Below are 16,556 nucleotides of genomic sequence, written 5' to 3'. Positions count from 1 at the left end.
AGTCCCATATTAACTAATTTATGGGATGATCATATCATACGAGACATTTTACGGAAACCAAAAGTAAAGTCACGAGAGTCTCGAATAAGGAAGTTGTGAGTCTGGAATGTATAATCCAAAGTAAGTGACTTAAGTATCGAACAAATGAGGTACATTGTGAGTCTCTGGGGTGTACTGTTCGAGAGTTTCACCTACCGGTAGTACATTACTTAATGCTCCGGCGTGGAAAAGTGGGAGGGATTGACTCTATTTATTTATATTGGATGTTGGGAGAGTGTTTAGATTTTATTAGGGTTTTGTAAGGCGTAGCTATGGGCGGAGACAGCTCAGTTATATCCGAGACAATCTTTAGTGCACCACGATCCCCCCGCCCCTCTACCGTTTCCAAAAAACCCGAGCCCATTTCGCCTCCAAATCCGGTTACTCCAAATCTGCGAGGTTCTAGGAAGAGGTCAGCGCCGAGCCCCATGTCCAACCCCGAACATGAGCCACCGACCCAAAGGCGACGCTACTCGGGCGATGGAAACAAGTTGGAGTATGCTGAGGATGCTGATTCGAGTTCCATCCCATTGGCTAGGTTGATAGAGAACATGGAGGAAGTGGTTAAGAGCCTGAAAAGGGTGGGCGGCCAAGAGGGTTTGATGATTGATCCTTTGTTGGGCTGCCTTGTGTCTTCACAAACTAGCATGATGCTCTGCCTTGCCCACCTTATCTCCAGGACACCACCACCACCAGGCCAGCAGCGCAAGGGTTGTCCCACTTCTACTAACAGAGCTGTAACGAAGAACATGAAATAGTCTGAATCCTACTTCAATCATGGGCAGCGAGTGTCATCCAGTTTTTTTTTTTTTTTTTTTTTTTTTTTTTTTTTTTTTTTTTTTCTTCTTCTTCTTCTCATGTAAGGTTTAATAAGATCCTATCTCGGGGTCTTCTAGACTTGTTTTTTTTTTTTTTTTCCTAAGAAATGAACACATGTTCGTACCTTTTTTCTTCTTCATTTTTATACTACTTGTTAAACTAATACTACTTGTTAAACTAATAACAGAGGAAACTGGAAACTGGAAAGAGAGATTTCTCTCTGTTAATTAAACTGGATTGGAATGTATTATTAAATTATTACAAATTAAAATTCAAGAATTAAATTGGATTAGAATGTATAAATTATGTAATTATATATGTCAGATAAATATTTTACATCTAGTGATCTCATATGAAGAAGCGAGTAAAGACAAAATTTGTTTAAAAACTTTCGTGTTTTAAAAGCAATACAAGACAAGTAGATAATGTGATTATGTCGTAGCTGATATAGTGAAATGTCTAGCTCATCAGGTGTCGTATCCAGATTCCAAATCCTTATTTGAATCTTGGGTAGGAAATGTTTCAAAATTTTCAACAAGAAATGACTTAAAAAAAACCTTGTGAATCCAATGTGAGAGAGGAAACCCAAAAAATTAGACTTAGCTATATGAAACCAACCCAACATCACCACGGAACTAAAATAGAAACGGTAACAATCCAAGTCCACCGCTAGAAAATATTGTCTTCTTGAGCTCTCTCTCGAGTTTCCCCTCAAGATCTTAAAACACACTTACGCTACTTACCCAAGTTTGAAGGCAAGAATCATAGAAGGAAAAAGCAACAGATTTGTTTCAAGTTCCCAATGCAGTAAAGAACGAAAGTATATAAGATGGTCAAAAGAATCGCTTGAAACCCCAGCAAAGGTCTCATAACGCACAGCCAAAAGCACCCATCCAACGCACCAAAAGCAACAAAATAGCCTCTTTACTCATCCAACAAATTCCCTTATGCTTCCATTCCCTCATCACACCAAACCCATCTCCCAAAACAATGCCACTCTCCCACTACTCTGTTCTCATCCTCACTCTGTTTCTCTTCTCAACCCCAATTCAATCCACCAAATGCCGAACTTCCTGCGGCCAAATTCAAATCAATTACCCATTTGGCATCGACGACGGCTGCGGCAGCCCATACTACCGCCACATTCTTGACTGCACCGACTCCGGCAAGCTCGAATTAAGAACCCCCTCAGGCAGATACCCAATTGAAACCATAAGCTACATAGAACGCCACATCAAGATCACCGACCCCTTTATGTGGAATTGCGACGATGCCGACAATTTCCGCCCCACAAGACCCTTCAGCCTCGACACAAGCACCCACCTCTCGCTCTCCTCCCAAAACGACTACCTGTTCTTCAATTGTAGCGAAGATAACGTAATTGTGGCTCCGAAGCCGATGTTCTGTGAGCGGTTTCCGGAGCGGTGCGATTCGTCGTGCGATAGTGCGAGCTATCTGTGCAGGCACTTGCCGAAGTGCGGTGGAGGGTTGGGGGCGATGTCGTGCTGCTCGTATTATCCGAAAGCGACGGAATCATTGCGGCTGATGCTTAGGTACTGTTCGAGCTACACGAGTGTGTATTGGAAGAGCATTGGGGCGCCGGATCAGCCGTACGATCAGGTGCCGGAATATGGGATTCGGGTTGATTTTGATATTCCGGTGTCGACCAAGTGTTTGCATTGTCAGGATATGGTGAAAGGAGGAGGAACTTGTGGATTCGATACTCTGAGTCAAGAGTTTATGTGCCTCTGTGGGGAACGGAATGTTACTACTTTTTGTGGAGGTTAGTGAATTTTTATTTTTATTTTTATTTTGTCATAAAAAATAAATTTCAATTTATTATAAATCCCCTGGACCCATCAGAGCTTATATTCAAGGTGGACAATATTATAGTGTGGAGAGTTGTGTTCGTCTAACACACCTATTTCCTTTTTTTATATCTGTGAAATTTCTCATTTATTTTTACGAGAATGGAGCAATGATTCTTGCAAGCATCAACTTTCTACGGGAATTCTTACCCGTTTCTTATTCTTAATCTAATTTCTAAAAAATTAAAATTTAGTATTACACTATAGTCTTTAACCATTAAAAATTTATAAGGATTCGAAAATATTTTTATCATCAATTAATCTTATATCAACTCGTGACTAAATTGTGTAATTACCATTCCTGCAGATCACAACCAGTCTCAACAAAAGAGGAAGGTTGTAGTAATTTCAGGTGAGCTAGTTTAAAAACAAATTTTATTCTACGAACTTCCAATTAGAGATGTCCATCCGACACGTAAAGATTTTCATTTACTTTAGAATATTTTTTCTTTGTACTAATAATATTTTTGCATACTGAAATTGCAGGGACAGCAGCGGCCGTGTCGGGTGTCGGGTTGTTCGTAGTCGCAGCGGCTGCTATATGGTTCTTAAGAAGAGTAAGAGCCAAAGCTCCGGTAACCTGCGGGGTTCAAACCAACGACAATAGGCTTTTTTAATCGTCCATTTTATAATGTTGTAATTTAATCAAAATACTTTAGATTAATTATACAATTTTGTAGAAATATCAGGGTACCGTTTATTATAGTCAAATATCTTATATCCATTTATTATTTTTATATAAATAGAGAACTGTTATCGTCATTTAAATGGTGTGATTTCAGCAAATATTCTCGTGAGTGCCAAAAATTACATACTCACAAGCTTCGAACGAAGCAGGGTATAGCACTTTGATTAACAAAACATGGGTAATTTAATCAGCAACGTTTGCCAATGGAGCAACGAAGTGGCCCAGAATTTGCAGTCAAAGCTGGAACCTTGGAGCCTGGAGCCACTGGAAAGGACTGAGCTCTTGTGTAGAATGGGCTGCAACTTCCCCACCCAGATTGCACAAAGTAAGCGCCGTTCAAGAACACGTCTCTTGAGGATCTCCATTTCCAGTTATTCCACCCATTGTTGACCTCTCTCTTTGTTACCTGTTCGTTGTTCAAATGCTTTATTTTACATCCAAATTTAAAATTTTGATTCTTGAAGTGAAGTGGTTGTTGCTATGTAGTACCTGTTTGGCATTTGAGTTCTTGGGAGCTACGAAGTAGTTTCCTTCACTGAAGATTGTGGGGTTTGCACTTCCACCTATCGCGTACATTTTCCACTCGTCGTATCGATTGTTGGCTACGTGGGCGTAACCGAACCTAACCCTATATCATTATTAATACCCAGATAACAAAACATTAGAGATATTCATATAACACTCGTTAAATCACAAATTTCGTCTTAAACTAAAAGAAATTTCGATAATAAGTAAAGGGTTAGTCTTTAATTTAGGCTACAAGAAATAATGGATATGATAGCTAACAAAAAAAAAATGTTATTGTAGATCTTTATAGTACTTTTTCGTAAATTCTGAGTATGAATGTATGACTTGCATATGTTGGTATGAAAACATTTTATAGCGTTTTTTTTTTTTTTTTTTTTTTTTTTTTTTTTTTTTTTTTTTTTTTTTTTTTTTTTACCTCGGCATCCTCTCAATAAGGCCAGCTCCGAAGCGGTTGAAGACAATGGTGACCCTCATAATTTTATCATCGGTGAACCCATCGTTATGTCCAAGCAGCATCACCTATCAAAAATGAAACCCAAATTTTAGAATGCGTTTGTAAGGAGAGATTTTTACACTCTTATAAAGAATTTTTACACTGACATGGGATCTGATAGAAAGAATCTTAAAAAAACATTCTTACCTTGTCATGTTGGGAGAAGTAGTTATTTGAGACAGTAACAGCGGTGGAAGCATGAATGATATCAATAAGACCATCAGTGGATCGAGCTAAGTAACAATGATCAATCCAAACATGGGAAGAAGCAAATATAGAAATGGCATCACCATCAGAGCCTCTACGTTTGCCAACATGTGTGACAGTGTCTCTAACAAGCCCAGCTTTGGCAGGCTTACAATCATGGATACTAATTCCATGTATAATAACATGGCTAACCCCTTGCACCGTAATGCAAGGCCCATAAGCAATCTCCACATTAGCACCACGTCCATCAATGGTCTTGAAACTATTTATCATCAGCTCATTCTTCAACACAATAACCATGCTCTTAGCAAACACAACCCAAAGTGGCTTGTTTTGAATCACACCATAACGCAACGTTCCATATTTGGGGTTTGAAGGGTTGTCAGATGGGTCGGTGACTACGTAAATGGTGCCAAATTTGCCTCCAATTGCGTCCTTGCCGTAGCCCACCGCGCAGTTGGCTAAGGCTTGGCGGTTTTTGGCCCAATTGGAGGATGAACGCCAACAAGAGTCGATTATGTTCATGTTGTTCTTGGTTGGGGTGTAGTAATCTTGATGGGAGGATTGGATGAGTGAGATAATGATGAGAAGAGTTAGAAGAAGGTGGGAAGATGAGGAAGCCATGGCTACAAGGAATGGTTTGATAAATGAGGTGACTTTGAGGGGCTTAAATATGTGGACTTGAGTATAGGGAGAAGTGGAGGTCACGATCTAAGAACACAATTTAGTCACCTTTTGTTAAGTCAGATTGTTAAACGTGATCGCACGGCTTTCATTTTGGGCTTACTTGTTCCAAGAAGTTAGATATCATATAATATTGAGGCTGCACCAAATACATGGGCAAGATTCATGTCTGAGAGAGTGTTCATACAATTTTGATATATTATATTTAATGGGTGTGATCCTACATCGTAATTAGTCAAATCGGACAATATATATTAGTAGTGAGTTTGGATTGTTACAAATGATATCAGGGCCAGACATCAACCGTGTGCCAATGAGGACGCTGGCCCCGTAAATTGTGAGATCTCATATCGGTTAGAAAGGGTAACAAAACATTCCTTATAAATGACGCGGTTTAAAACCGTGAGACTGACAGTGATACGTAACGAGCTAAAGTGAACACAAATCGATGTGGGTTTTTTTTTTTAACGGGTATTGGAGTTCCAATAAAAAAAATTTCTTGAGCTCCGTAAGATTTATAGTTCCAACTAAAATTTATACCTACTTTGTTAGTATGCTTAACTATGGAGTTTTTATGATTGAGTCACGTGCAGCCGTTGTTATTTATAGTAATTTTCAATTCTTAAAAATATTTCTTAACTATTGTATTCTTAGAACACTCTTATTTCCATGTATTCTCAGTTTATTCATGTATTTCTCATTCTACTTAGCGTTTTTTTTTTAAGAACTTGTGTATTTCTAGATAGGAAAGGAATTTTAAAAAAAAATTAAAAAGAATAAATTTATGTTATATGGGTTATAAAATTTTTGGTACAACACATAAATTATTATTATTATTATTTAAATAATGAATTTGGGTACTTTCCGTACGCATGTGAATGAACTGACTAACTTCTGACGTCTACAATTCAATATTTTATTCTGCATCGTTGACTAAATTAAATAATTACTCGTTTACTTTTTTTTCCTTTTTTAGATAATACTCGTTTACTTAATTGTCATATAATATATATATATATATTTGTCGGAATTTATTTAAATTAACAGCACGTCTTTTGTCTTAGCTTAATTTTTTAATTTTTTGAAGTTCTAAAGCAAAAAGTCATGGGTGGCTGCCCGACATTCTTCGAACCTATCCAAAAAGACATATTCAAGAATGTAAACTGTCAGCTCCGAGTCATGGTCGGTGGTTGGAGGGTCGTGATGCCTAATATATACTTCAGTGCTTAGATTAGTGTTTAGACCAAACTAATGTCGAGCTACAAAATTAAAGAGGGAGGTGCCGCATACCGTGGCTCGATTTAGATTAAGTATGATAGATTACATACTTTATCTATGCTTTGTTCATAGCTCCTCAACTCGAGTCCATAAATGGAATGAAATAAAATAATGGTGCATACAATCGACTGAAACTTCTATAGAATTAATTCGAAGAAGACCTCACACAACTAAAAATTAAGTATAACTAAAAATTAAGTATATTTTTATTAATTTAACAAATGAATTACATTGTCGTATGATGAATAATCAAAATAATTTGTTTAAGAGTAACAATTTTGTTCCCCTATCATCACTCATGCATAGCCACACATCCCATTGACGCACAAGCTACCTCTGCCACACTTATTATTGCAGCCTCCACAATGGTTCCTATCGAACGAGGGCCTCACACACCTTCCATTGCAGCACATCTCGGAGTACTTGCATCTCTTCCCGCACCTCCCACAATTAACTCTGTCCCTCTTCAAAACCACACACTTGTTGCCGCAGCAGCTGCCTTTGCCCCGACACACCTCCACGTTCCTATCGCATGTCCTCGGCCTAAACCTGTAAGCGAAGATGTGGGTCAAGTATTTATATGGAATGATAGTGGATGACTCTAAAATAGCGTCCATTAAGAATTGGATTAAAATAGCGTCTATTTATTATTCTTTCTTTCCCCTTTCAATTTTCTCTAACTTTGTTGGTTTCCCATGCATTTCTTTGCTGTTCATGTTCTAATTTCACCTTTTGATCCTTGAATCTTTCAGGCTGCTCAATTGCCAAGAACACACAAATTTGGTGCAAAAAATTTCAACTTTAGTCAATTATAAAACGCTTCTTAGTTTGTTGTTTCATAGCTTTGGGTTCGCTATTTCATCATGATTTTCCTATTCCCACAAGAAAAAGTCATTCCTTTTTTGGCCCGTTGTGGGCAAGGAGAGATTTAAACCCTCGACACTATGGTTCGTAACCACATGTTCTAATCCTCTGAGCTATAGGCCCCACCCCATCTCCACTGGATATGTTCTCGGTTACACTACAAAAAAAAAAAAAAAAATCTTTCCTCACCCCAGCCATTTACCATTTTGAGTTAAGAAGATGTGAAAGCGTCTCTATATAGAGACGCTGAGTTCTAAACTAGTGAAGTGAGAGAGAAAAGTAAGAGGGAAGTCGAATTAGAACATTTTTAAGCCATAAATTTTTTAGTAGGTTAGTTTGTGTTTGGGTCATTTACAGGTGGATGCAGTTGTAGAACCATAATAATAATAATAATAAAATAATTATGATACTAAATAAAAATAAAATAATTATGATACTAAATAAAAATAAAATAAATACATGTATATATGCATTAGAGCGACATGCATCACTATTCGTTAACCGGTCGTAGGCCTTGTGCTTTCTTCTTTTTTTTTTTTTTTTCCTGTCAAAAGGGTTTTTTGACTCGGGTTGAGAGTGACTCACAATCAGGTCTTTTTTATTCTAGCATCCCGAAATCCAACAGTACTACATTTCCGAAGGACCACCATGATGATCTTCGTTGAAAACGACAGGTGGTAAGCAATTTTTTTTTAAAAAAAAGTTAACTACTTAGTTTAGAGGAACCATTAAAGAATTCAATCTATAAAAATTTCATTTATTTAAACCAAACCCAATTCAAATAAGTTCATAATTCAACCCGAAATTTATCGATTGGATTGGATCGACGTTATACCTATGACTTGATATGTTATATCAAACGAGTTGTTTCATATGAACAATATCTCCAATGATATGTAGCTTCCATAGTCCCATTGATCATATGATTCAGAAAAAGAGGAATCTATTAATCAAAACAAGATCATAAACAAAACAACATCAACTTAAAACAAATCCATTAATTCATTGATATATGACATTAATCAATACCAATAACGAATAATCAAAACAATCCGTAGTCGTTATTTACGCGTAGCCGCACATCCCATAAACGCACGAGCTTCCTCTACTACACTTATTATTGCAGCCGCCACAATTGTTCCTATTAAACATTGGATTCACACACTTCCCTTTACAACATATCTCCGAGTACTTACATTTCTTCCCACACTTCCCGCAATTGTACCTATCCGTCTTCAAATCCACGCACCTTTTCTTGCAGCAATTGCGCCCACGGCTGCCCTTGGCACGGCACACCTTGATACTCCTATCGCATGTCACCGCCGCTTGGTAAGGCCTATACCGATAAGAGAAGAACCCGCCCCTCCCCCACAGCGATGCAACCTTCAAATCTTCTTTGGCTGCATGAGCCATGGCAAGAGGCGCTAACAAGGCCAAGGCCAAGGCCAAGGCCACCACGAACAAAAGCCTTACAAAACTCCTCATTTCTAATGGATTTGTAATGGATTTGTAATGGATTGGAGATTTTAGAGAAGATGGGTATATATATATAGGCGAATTATAGTGGATGAGTCTAAAACAGCAACGATTAAGAGTTGAATTAAAACGTGTTAGGCTATAATTAGGCAAGCAAAGACGAGTTGTTCATGAAGCTTTTTGTGATATGAACAAATTAAAAGACGCTAAACAAGCACTAAGTTTTATTTTTTGTTTATTAATTATAGATTTTGTGTTTGACCTTTTCTCATTGTTTTAATATTATTTGAAATTTCTTACACTTTAATTTGTTCATATTTTCTTCCCTTTTTTGACCTTTGATTTGTATTTGATTTGAGTTTTCATACCCACTTTTTTGAATCTCCATGCATTTTGATTGTAATTGGGATGACCAGCACCTAATCTTCACATGGAGGGTCAAACCTTGCCTTGTAAAGTTCTAGCATTTATGAATTATGAGAAGAATGGTTGAGAATTTGGACTTTTATGTTAGAATGGTTTCCTACCACTAAGACTCGTGTCCATGGCAACGTGCTAGGTTGCATGGAACGTAAAAAAATGTTTGATCATTATATGTCGATTTTAAATTTAAAATTCTGGTCAAAATTTTGGACTTGAGGTGTTCCTAATGTTAGAGAATGTTCTACTACAAGTCTTGATATTTATCTATTCTGTTATGTATTTTGAGATTATTTGAGGCATAAAATGTGATTAGAGATAGTTGAGATTATTCTATAACATATGACTCGTACACATTTGGTGATAACATGTTTTCTTTTAAGAATTAGTTTACCGGTCCCTTGCTGTTTAAATCATCTTGAGTTCTTGAGTTGTTTATCATTGTATCGGGTAATTAAAGTTTAGACTTTTAGAACAAGCTCTCATGGCACTCAAATGCTTTATTGGAGTCCTTGATTGAGGCTAACACCACATACCTTTGATTGAGGCTCGACTCCTTATTTGCAGCCCTCAAACAAAGGTTCAAAACTTGAGTTATTATGACTACACTTTTAAGACTATATTGACCTGATTCAGTTTTTTCCACACATATATTTATACTTACCTATTATTTTTCAAAGATTTTTTTTTTTCTATAAATTTAAATTTTAATATTACGGTTTAATTTGTAATGACTCAAGCTCAAGATTTGGAATTCATATTATGCACTTATGACCCAGCATTCTGTCCATCACCATAGCCGTGAAATTTTCATGATTGGGCCACTGAAAAAAGAAGATGCATCTTATTGGTATAAGTAATGACTTTCACTTCTTTTAAACATTTAAGGACAGCTCTCGTTTAGATGTGGTATCGGTTCATTTATGTATCGCATAAAATTGGGGATTCAACACCCATGTGAAGCAAATGAATTTGGATTTGTAGAAAAATAGGTGGTATAGCATTGATAATTTTTTGGATATTTGTGGTGGTGAGGGAGTAAGTTGACCATTTGCTAGTTGTATGAAATTATAAAATAGAAGTGTGACGCTGAGAAAATGGACAAACCAAATACCATTGCCCTTTGCCTTTTCCCTGTCTCTAAAGCTCACCTAAGCCCTACCACAAAAATTTTCGGTCGTCGTAGATACTCGTTCTATACATTGTCTACCTCACAACGTGGGTCTATTAATATTAAAATTTATGAAAGAAATCCATTTTTTTCTTAAATTTATACGGATCTTAAACTTAAATAGGTGTGACAATTTTTACCCTCAATTCATTCTTCACTAATTCTTCTAAGGTGAAAGTCTTAATTAACTCGTTAGTTTTCAATAAAATAAAGTGTAACTGGTTATTGATATTTGGAACGATAACTTATTAGAGAGTTAAAACTTAAAGATTAACATTGCATCCCTAGTCTAGCTCAACCCCTAAAATTTAACATTGCATCCCTAGTCTAGCTCAACCCCTAAAATTTGAATCCAATGTCTTCTCATGCTGCCCAATCTCTGCTATGAAAGTCAAACCCACTAAAATAAACCCAAACCCTTTTCCCCGTTCGTCTTTTCAGAGGAGTTTAGAGCCGAAGTAATCATCGTTTTAATGAAGTGTAGTCCCTGAAATTCCCTCTTTCGTGAGCCCAACTTGGGCTACTTTGACTTGTTCTGTCACCACTTGTATATAAAACCAACCCAGCTCCCTACTTCTGCTATGAGTGTCATCGTCGTCGTCCTCAAGTCTGCTGAAATATGGAGGGTTCAATCAATATGTCTGCTAATGGGTTTCTCTTGGCTGCTCTGTTTCTGTTCTGTTTCTTGGGATTCTCTCATGGACATATCCATTTCTCGTCTCTTTCAAGAAGTTTGGAGGTCACTGCTTCACCTAAACCTGGACAAGGTACGATTTTTCAGCTCCACTGTTAAATATCTTGTAACATTTCCCTAATACACGCATTGGGTAACCCTTGAGAAAGCCAAAAAAAAAAAAAAAAAGAGAATATCTACATTGATGAGCTTGGACCGTTACAAATAGTATGAGTCAAACACCAGGCGATGTGTCAATTATAAGGCTGAGTCCCGAAGAAGGGTGGACACAAGATCGAATGGGGATGTTGTAAAAACTTGAAAGGGAAAACATATCCACTAGCTGTGTGCTTGATTTGAATCCAAAATTGGAACTTTACCCATTTCTAACAACTGGGTTGTCTTTTTTTTCTGCAGTTCTCAAAGCGGGTGTTGATAAAATCAGTGTGACCTGGGTTCTAAACGGGACTGTCAAATCTGGGTCGGATTCGAGCTACAAGACCGTCGAGGCGAAGCTCTGCTACGCGCCGGTGAGTCAAGTGGACCGGGCCTGGAGAAAAACAGAGGATGATCTCTCAAAGGACAAGACCTGCCAGTTCCTCATTGTGGGAAAGCCGTACAATCCGGCGAACAAGACGGTACAAAAGTTTGAGTGGACGGTGGCGCGTGACATTCCAACGGGAACTTTCTTCGTCCGGGCCTACGCTTTCAATTCCGCCGGCGAGGAAGTGGGCTACGGGCAAACGACTGACAACAAAAAAGGCACAAACTTGTTTCAGATCGAAGCGATCACAGGTCGCCATATCTCACTTGATATTGCCTCTGTTTGCTTCAGTGCTTTCTCTGTGCTGTCTTTGTCCGGATTCTTCTTAGCCGGCAAGAGAAAGGCCAAGAAGGCGGAGGCGCCGGGACAGTAAGTTAACAAAGATGGAAACTTGCTCTGCTTCTGAGTTCTTTTTTTTAAGTCTTTCTGCATTTTGGGTTTCTCTTGTACTGTAATTTTCTAGGTGAAAAGATGGAAAATAAAGTGTATTAAATTATGAATGTGTCGATTAACGACAATATTTGAATATATTGGACTTTGGGGTTTCATTCATTAGGGTAGATACATAGCTTGAATGGAACACAAATGGTTGCAACACTCCCAACCTTAGAACATGGTGGAGTACAAGTTTACTATTTCGATATGTTTTCATTGTTCTACCGCAGGATATTTTGTTGGTGAAAGTTCTCTCGAGCCCCATCAATATGACTTTTGAAACCAAAAAGAAAGATATCTATGCTTAATATGTTAGAGGTCAGATGCTTAATATGTTAGAAGAAAGATATCTATGCTTAATATGTTAGAGGTCAGAAGTTCAAATCTTCGTACCTATATTTGTAATACTAAAAAATCTCTTCAAAACAAACGGGAAATTCATGCATTTATTAATAATGCATCTACCATCACTTAATTTCTTTCCATACAATCCTACGTAGAAAATGATGTATATATAAACACATATAATGTTTTACCCATTTAGTATTTGGGAAGACATCAAGTACCATTCCTACTCGTAATAGCTTGAAGTAAAGAAAATAATAATAAAACGGTGTATAGTAGTTAGCAATAAACAAAAAATTCGAAACCATTTTTCGTTTTCTTTCTCCACCACATATTTGACAAGGAAAATTTTGAGGGATCCTCAGCCCTTTCTACGAGGGAATCTAACTTAAAATTTCGTAGTTTTCCCTTTTCGAATGGCTATATACTTATGACCATGAAATATATACGTCATAAGATGATTTATAATGTAGATGTTAAAGGGTCTGTAATGCAGCCATTCTCACTGTCACAAGTTCGATCGGAATCGAAAGGCATTCTTGAGCTGCTCATTCGGTCTGTAGCAATAAGATACAGTCCATCATTGTAGACGTCGATGTGTCCGAACGCGTCGCTGCCAGGGGGACACTCAAGGGCTGCTTCAAGAACTCTATGATGTATTCCATGGGAATCAATTGTATATCCACCTTTATGATCGTGCCCAGCCAGGCAAACTTTGACACAATTGTAATTGTGTATCAGGTTCATTACTTCGTCGTAGTTCCATAGAAGTGCTTCAAAAGATGTCGCCCCAGGATCTAGGGGCAGATGACTGCAAACAATCACCTTTTGCTTTAAATGTGTTGCTTCCTGAAGTACACCATCTAACCATTTCAATTGTTCTTTACCAACTCCTCCATTGAACATAAGGTATCTTCTTTCTAAGCCAATCAGTCCTGATGGGCTATTCTTGTCTGCATTTGGGTTTCTCTGGGATAGAATTTGGAGGGCCTCCATTGAGTTTGGATGATCCTGAGGCCAACCAATAACACTTATATCATAACCATCAAGTACGACGAATCTGAAATTCGGAGTAGGTGAGAAGCCGTAATAAGCATGACCTCCATCAAGTTTTGAAATCTTCAATAGTGGAAGTAATTCCTTGCGTGGAAGATTGTAGAGGCAGTGGTTTCCAATCATATGATATACCAGACCATTAAACTTATCAAATTCACCAACTACTTTCTTTACAGAGCTGAGAGATTGGTCCTTGGGGCAAAATCCATCAACAATGTCTCCAAAATTTAGGACGAATTTAAGCTTTTGATGGTTGTTCCAGTTTTGCACTGCTCTGTTCAGTACATGAATACTATGTCGATAATAACGGGGAGTGCCAAGGAATGAGCGACCATCAGGAATATCAGCATACTGAACATCGGAGATAACACCGAAAGAAAATAAAGGCTGCTTTCCTTGAAAACTTTCTACTCCATTCGCAGATGCCATATTGTAGTAAACACGTGAATCCTATCAGAACAGCATGAATTATAAGAATAAGATCCCATAAAAGAAGTTCTTGAAGAAGCAAATAACAGTTATTTGGCCACAAGTTTGAGAAATGGTCACCATGCAATCAAAAGAACCAGACACTAACAACGAGAGTCCAGAGAGTTTCCTATGGCTATGTTTAGGTCTAGGAAGATAGATGTAACAGCTCAAGCCCACCGCTAGTAGATATTGTCCTCTTTGAGCTTTTCCTTCTAAACTTCCCCTCAAGGTTTTAAAACGTGTCTACAAGGAAGAAGTTTTCACACCCTTATAAAGAATGCTTGGTTCTCCTCCCCAACCAATATGGGATCTCACAATAGATATAGATAGGTCTCATTAACAAATGTAATCAAAATCCTAACATGGCAAGTATAGGAGGAATAGGATGAAAATCATTGACAAGCCATGGTACGGTAAACCTTTTCATTTATTATCATGGTCGTCTTCCATTGAACAAAAATGTTACCCCCTGATAATGCCTTGCATATGTATCTAGCATCTAACATCAGGCACCATGTGCTTTTCTATGGCATGGTTGTTCTAGTAGGCCTGTCTCATGTGGTACCAAAGCAGCAAAGCCTAAAGCATGCTACACTATCAGGGTCTTTCTTTCTTTCTTTCTTTCTTTCACCTCTTTATGTGGGATTTTGTTTTTCTTTTGAGGGTAAAGGTTATGAATAAAAGATAACTATAGGAGAAAAAGAAGTCCTTTCCTTTTCCTTAATGTGCTGCCATCTGTTTTAGAGATAAAAGAAAGAAGAATAGAGACTTTGCGAAGGGGCCTTATTCTCAATTCTCCAGACTTGGAATGACAGAAATAAACTATTGGACAACCAATTCTTTTATCAAAAAATAATTTCGAATGAAATTTCAAGGCACAAGACACCAAAATGAAAAGGAATGAAGGATACATGTTATAGAAAATCTCCCCAAGGAACTTGTTATGTGTGAGATTCTACATCGATTGGAGAGGGAAATGTCGAAGAGGGTGGATTGTGAGATCCCACATCGGTTGGAGAGGGTAACAAAGCATTTTTTATAAGGGTGTGAAAACCTCTATCTAGAGGATGCGTCTTAAAACTTTGAGGAGAAGCCCATAAGGGAATGTCCAAAGAGGACAATATTTGATAGCGATGGGTTTGGGCTATTACATCAGCACTCTTCTCTCACGTAGAAAAAGAAGACGGGGCAAACGAAAGGTTAGAGATCAAAAAAGTCTGGATCAGTACTATGGTGAATTCAAAAGTTTTCTGATGCAAGGAGTTGTCAGACGTAAAACATGTGGAAGAAGAAAAAGTTATGAACTAGAAGCTTCATCTTCATCCGTGACATCCAAGTATAAAGCCAACAAGCCTTCGATGCACTCTTACATGGCATAATTTTCAAGGAAAAGTAGACACAGAGCATTTCTTTTAACTTGATAAAATAAATCAACACCTCAATGAAAACAATCTTACCATCCTAACTACTACCGTCAATTCACAAGAATGTTGTATACTTGTTCAAAATTATACCTCAATCATCAATCAGAGAGCTCAGACAAAAATAGCTAAGGCATTCTAAAATCTTCTGCTAATAACTAAACAGAACAGGTAAACCCCTATCGTGAAAACCCTAAAACCTAAAAGAACAGAAATCAGATAGTAGGACAATAGCCAAGGTGTTTGAACTCGAGAAAGTTCCCAATGCAGCAATATATCGATCAATAAACCATTCAACTCGAAACTCGAAAGCAGAAAAAAGTTCTTAAACAACAAATTGAAAGCTAATCATGAAGAAAGCGATGAAATCTCTAGGCATTATGCTTAAAAAACTCCAGATTAAGCCGAAAATCTCTGTGAATAACGTAGAACGTCAATTGCACATAAGACGAGATAAATTAGAGAGAAAAAAAATCAATCACTTCGATGAGATGACAAGAAAGAGTGAAAAATCGGAGGGAAAATTCGTAACTCAAATTACCTGATTCCTTAGAGAATTGAAAAAGAGAGAAGAAAATCAACAATGGGTCCTTCACCCAAATTCCGAGAAATAAAACTATAGAAGAAACAGAATGGAGAAGTTCTTGTGAGGGTAGTTGTTAAAATCAAACTGACTGAAATAGCCTCAAATACATACCGTAATGACTACATTACCCTTTGACTGCCTAACCCGTGTCGGTTGAACATGTGCTTACGTGGTCCAATGAAATTAACGAAATAGTCAGCGGCTCGAATATTTTTATTCAATTTCTTTTAAATCGTGGGTCCCACAAAGGTAAAAATGGATATATTTTTCTTTTTAATTAATCTAAAATTTTTAAATATTTTAATTTTAATCATTAATTACTTAAATTCGATCTTATTTTGAAATATTTGACAAATTGTAGGTCGAGTTAAATATATTTTTTTAAAGAAATAATGACAATTGTTAATAATTAAAATGATTTTTTTGGTACAAAATATAAAATAACAAATAATTAAGATAATTTTACTTAAAAATTTAAATTTTATTTTTA

General features: G+C 37.2%; 5 protein-coding genes across 5 annotated transcripts; 2 read left to right on the top strand and 3 right to left on the bottom strand.

The window, feature by feature from the left end:
• Window positions 1-1,706: 1,706 nt before the first annotated feature.
• On the top strand, window positions 1,707-3,469 carry LOC111783270 (wall-associated receptor kinase galacturonan-binding protein). The gene is made up of 3 exons (XM_023664187.2): window positions 1,707-2,641; window positions 3,034-3,078; window positions 3,213-3,469. The coding sequence occupies exons 1-3, from the start codon at window positions 1,849-1,851 to the stop codon at window positions 3,341-3,343; spliced, it is 969 nt and encodes a 322-aa protein (XP_023519955.2). The 5' UTR covers window positions 1,707-1,848; the 3' UTR covers window positions 3,344-3,469.
• A 132-nt stretch (window positions 3,470-3,601) lies between these two features.
• Window positions 3,602-5,266, bottom strand: LOC111783457 (putative pectate lyase 2). The gene is made up of 4 exons (XM_023664386.2): window positions 4,583-5,266; window positions 4,358-4,461; window positions 3,904-4,042; window positions 3,602-3,820 (listed from the first exon to the last, which is right to left on the bottom strand). Exons 1-4 carry the CDS (start codon window positions 5,264-5,266, stop codon window positions 3,602-3,604), a joined length of 1,146 nt encoding a protein of 381 aa, XP_023520154.2.
• A 3,128-nt stretch (window positions 5,267-8,394) lies between these two features.
• On the bottom strand, window positions 8,395-8,953 carry LOC111783500 (Stigma-specific Stig1 family protein). Its single transcript, XM_023664429.2, has one exon. It carries the CDS (start codon window positions 8,951-8,953, stop codon window positions 8,534-8,536), a length of 420 nt encoding a protein of 139 aa, XP_023520197.2. The 3' UTR covers window positions 8,395-8,533.
• Window positions 8,954-10,842: 1,889 nt separating this feature from the next.
• LOC111783421 (high-affinity nitrate transporter 3.1-like) lies at window positions 10,843-12,304 on the top strand. The gene is made up of 2 exons (XM_023664343.2): window positions 10,843-11,302; window positions 11,626-12,304. The coding sequence occupies exons 1-2, from the start codon at window positions 11,155-11,157 to the stop codon at window positions 12,123-12,125; spliced, it is 648 nt and encodes a 215-aa protein (XP_023520111.2). The 5' UTR covers window positions 10,843-11,154; the 3' UTR covers window positions 12,126-12,304.
• A 392-nt stretch (window positions 12,305-12,696) lies between these two features.
• Window positions 12,697-16,329, bottom strand: LOC111782649 (manganese-dependent ADP-ribose/CDP-alcohol diphosphatase). Its single transcript, XM_023663442.2, has 2 exons — window positions 16,022-16,329; window positions 12,697-14,038 (listed from the first exon to the last, which is right to left on the bottom strand). The coding sequence occupies exon 2, from the start codon at window positions 14,015-14,017 to the stop codon at window positions 12,995-12,997; it is 1,023 nt and encodes a 340-aa protein (XP_023519210.2). The 5' UTR covers window positions 14,018-14,038; window positions 16,022-16,329; the 3' UTR covers window positions 12,697-12,994.
• Between the last annotated feature and the right edge of the window lie 227 nt (window positions 16,330-16,556).

Source organism: Cucurbita pepo, chromosome 20, assembly GCF_057944985.1.
Source record: "Cucurbita pepo subsp. pepo isolate OVF chromosome 20, ASM5794498v1, whole genome shotgun sequence".
Taxonomy (NCBI): domain Eukaryota; kingdom Viridiplantae; phylum Streptophyta; class Magnoliopsida; order Cucurbitales; family Cucurbitaceae; genus Cucurbita; species Cucurbita pepo.
Note: the sequence above shows the minus strand (reverse complement) of the source record. Positions and strands in the feature narration are given on the sequence as shown.

Bases quoted from the DNA above. Each gene is read 5' to 3' on its own strand.
- LOC111783270 (XM_023664187.2), top strand. From the start codon at position 1,849: ATGCCACTCTCCCACTACTCTGTTCTCATCCTCACTCTGTTTCTCTTC. The intron at 2,642-3,033 runs GTTAGTGAATTT...CCATTCCTGCAG, and splicing joins TGTTACTACTTTTTGTGGAG to ATCACAACCAGTCTCAACAA. The intron at 3,079-3,212 runs GTGAGCTAGTTT...CTGAAATTGCAG, and splicing joins GAAGGTTGTAGTAATTTCAG to GGACAGCAGCGGCCGTGTCG.
- LOC111783457 (XM_023664386.2), bottom strand. From the start codon at position 5,266: ATGGCTTCCTCATCTTCCCACCTTCTTCTAACTCTTCTCATCATTATC. The intron at 4,462-4,582 runs GTAAGAATGTTT...CATTTTTGATAG, and splicing joins ACTTCTCCCAACATGACAAG to GTGATGCTGCTTGGACATAA. The intron at 3,821-3,903 runs GTACTACATAGC...AACAACGAACAG, and splicing joins AGAACTCAAATGCCAAACAG to GTAACAAAGAGAGAGGTCAA.
- LOC111782649 (XM_023663442.2), bottom strand. From the start codon at position 14,017: ATGGCATCTGCGAATGGAGTAGAAAGTTTTCAAGGAAAGCAGCCTTTA.
- LOC111783421 (XM_023664343.2), top strand. From the start codon at position 11,155: ATGGAGGGTTCAATCAATATGTCTGCTAATGGGTTTCTCTTGGCTGCT. The intron at 11,303-11,625 runs GTACGATTTTTC...TTTTTTCTGCAG, and splicing joins TTCACCTAAACCTGGACAAG to TTCTCAAAGCGGGTGTTGAT.
- LOC111783500 (XM_023664429.2), bottom strand. From the start codon at position 8,953: ATGAGGAGTTTTGTAAGGCTTTTGTTCGTGGTGGCCTTGGCCTTGGCC.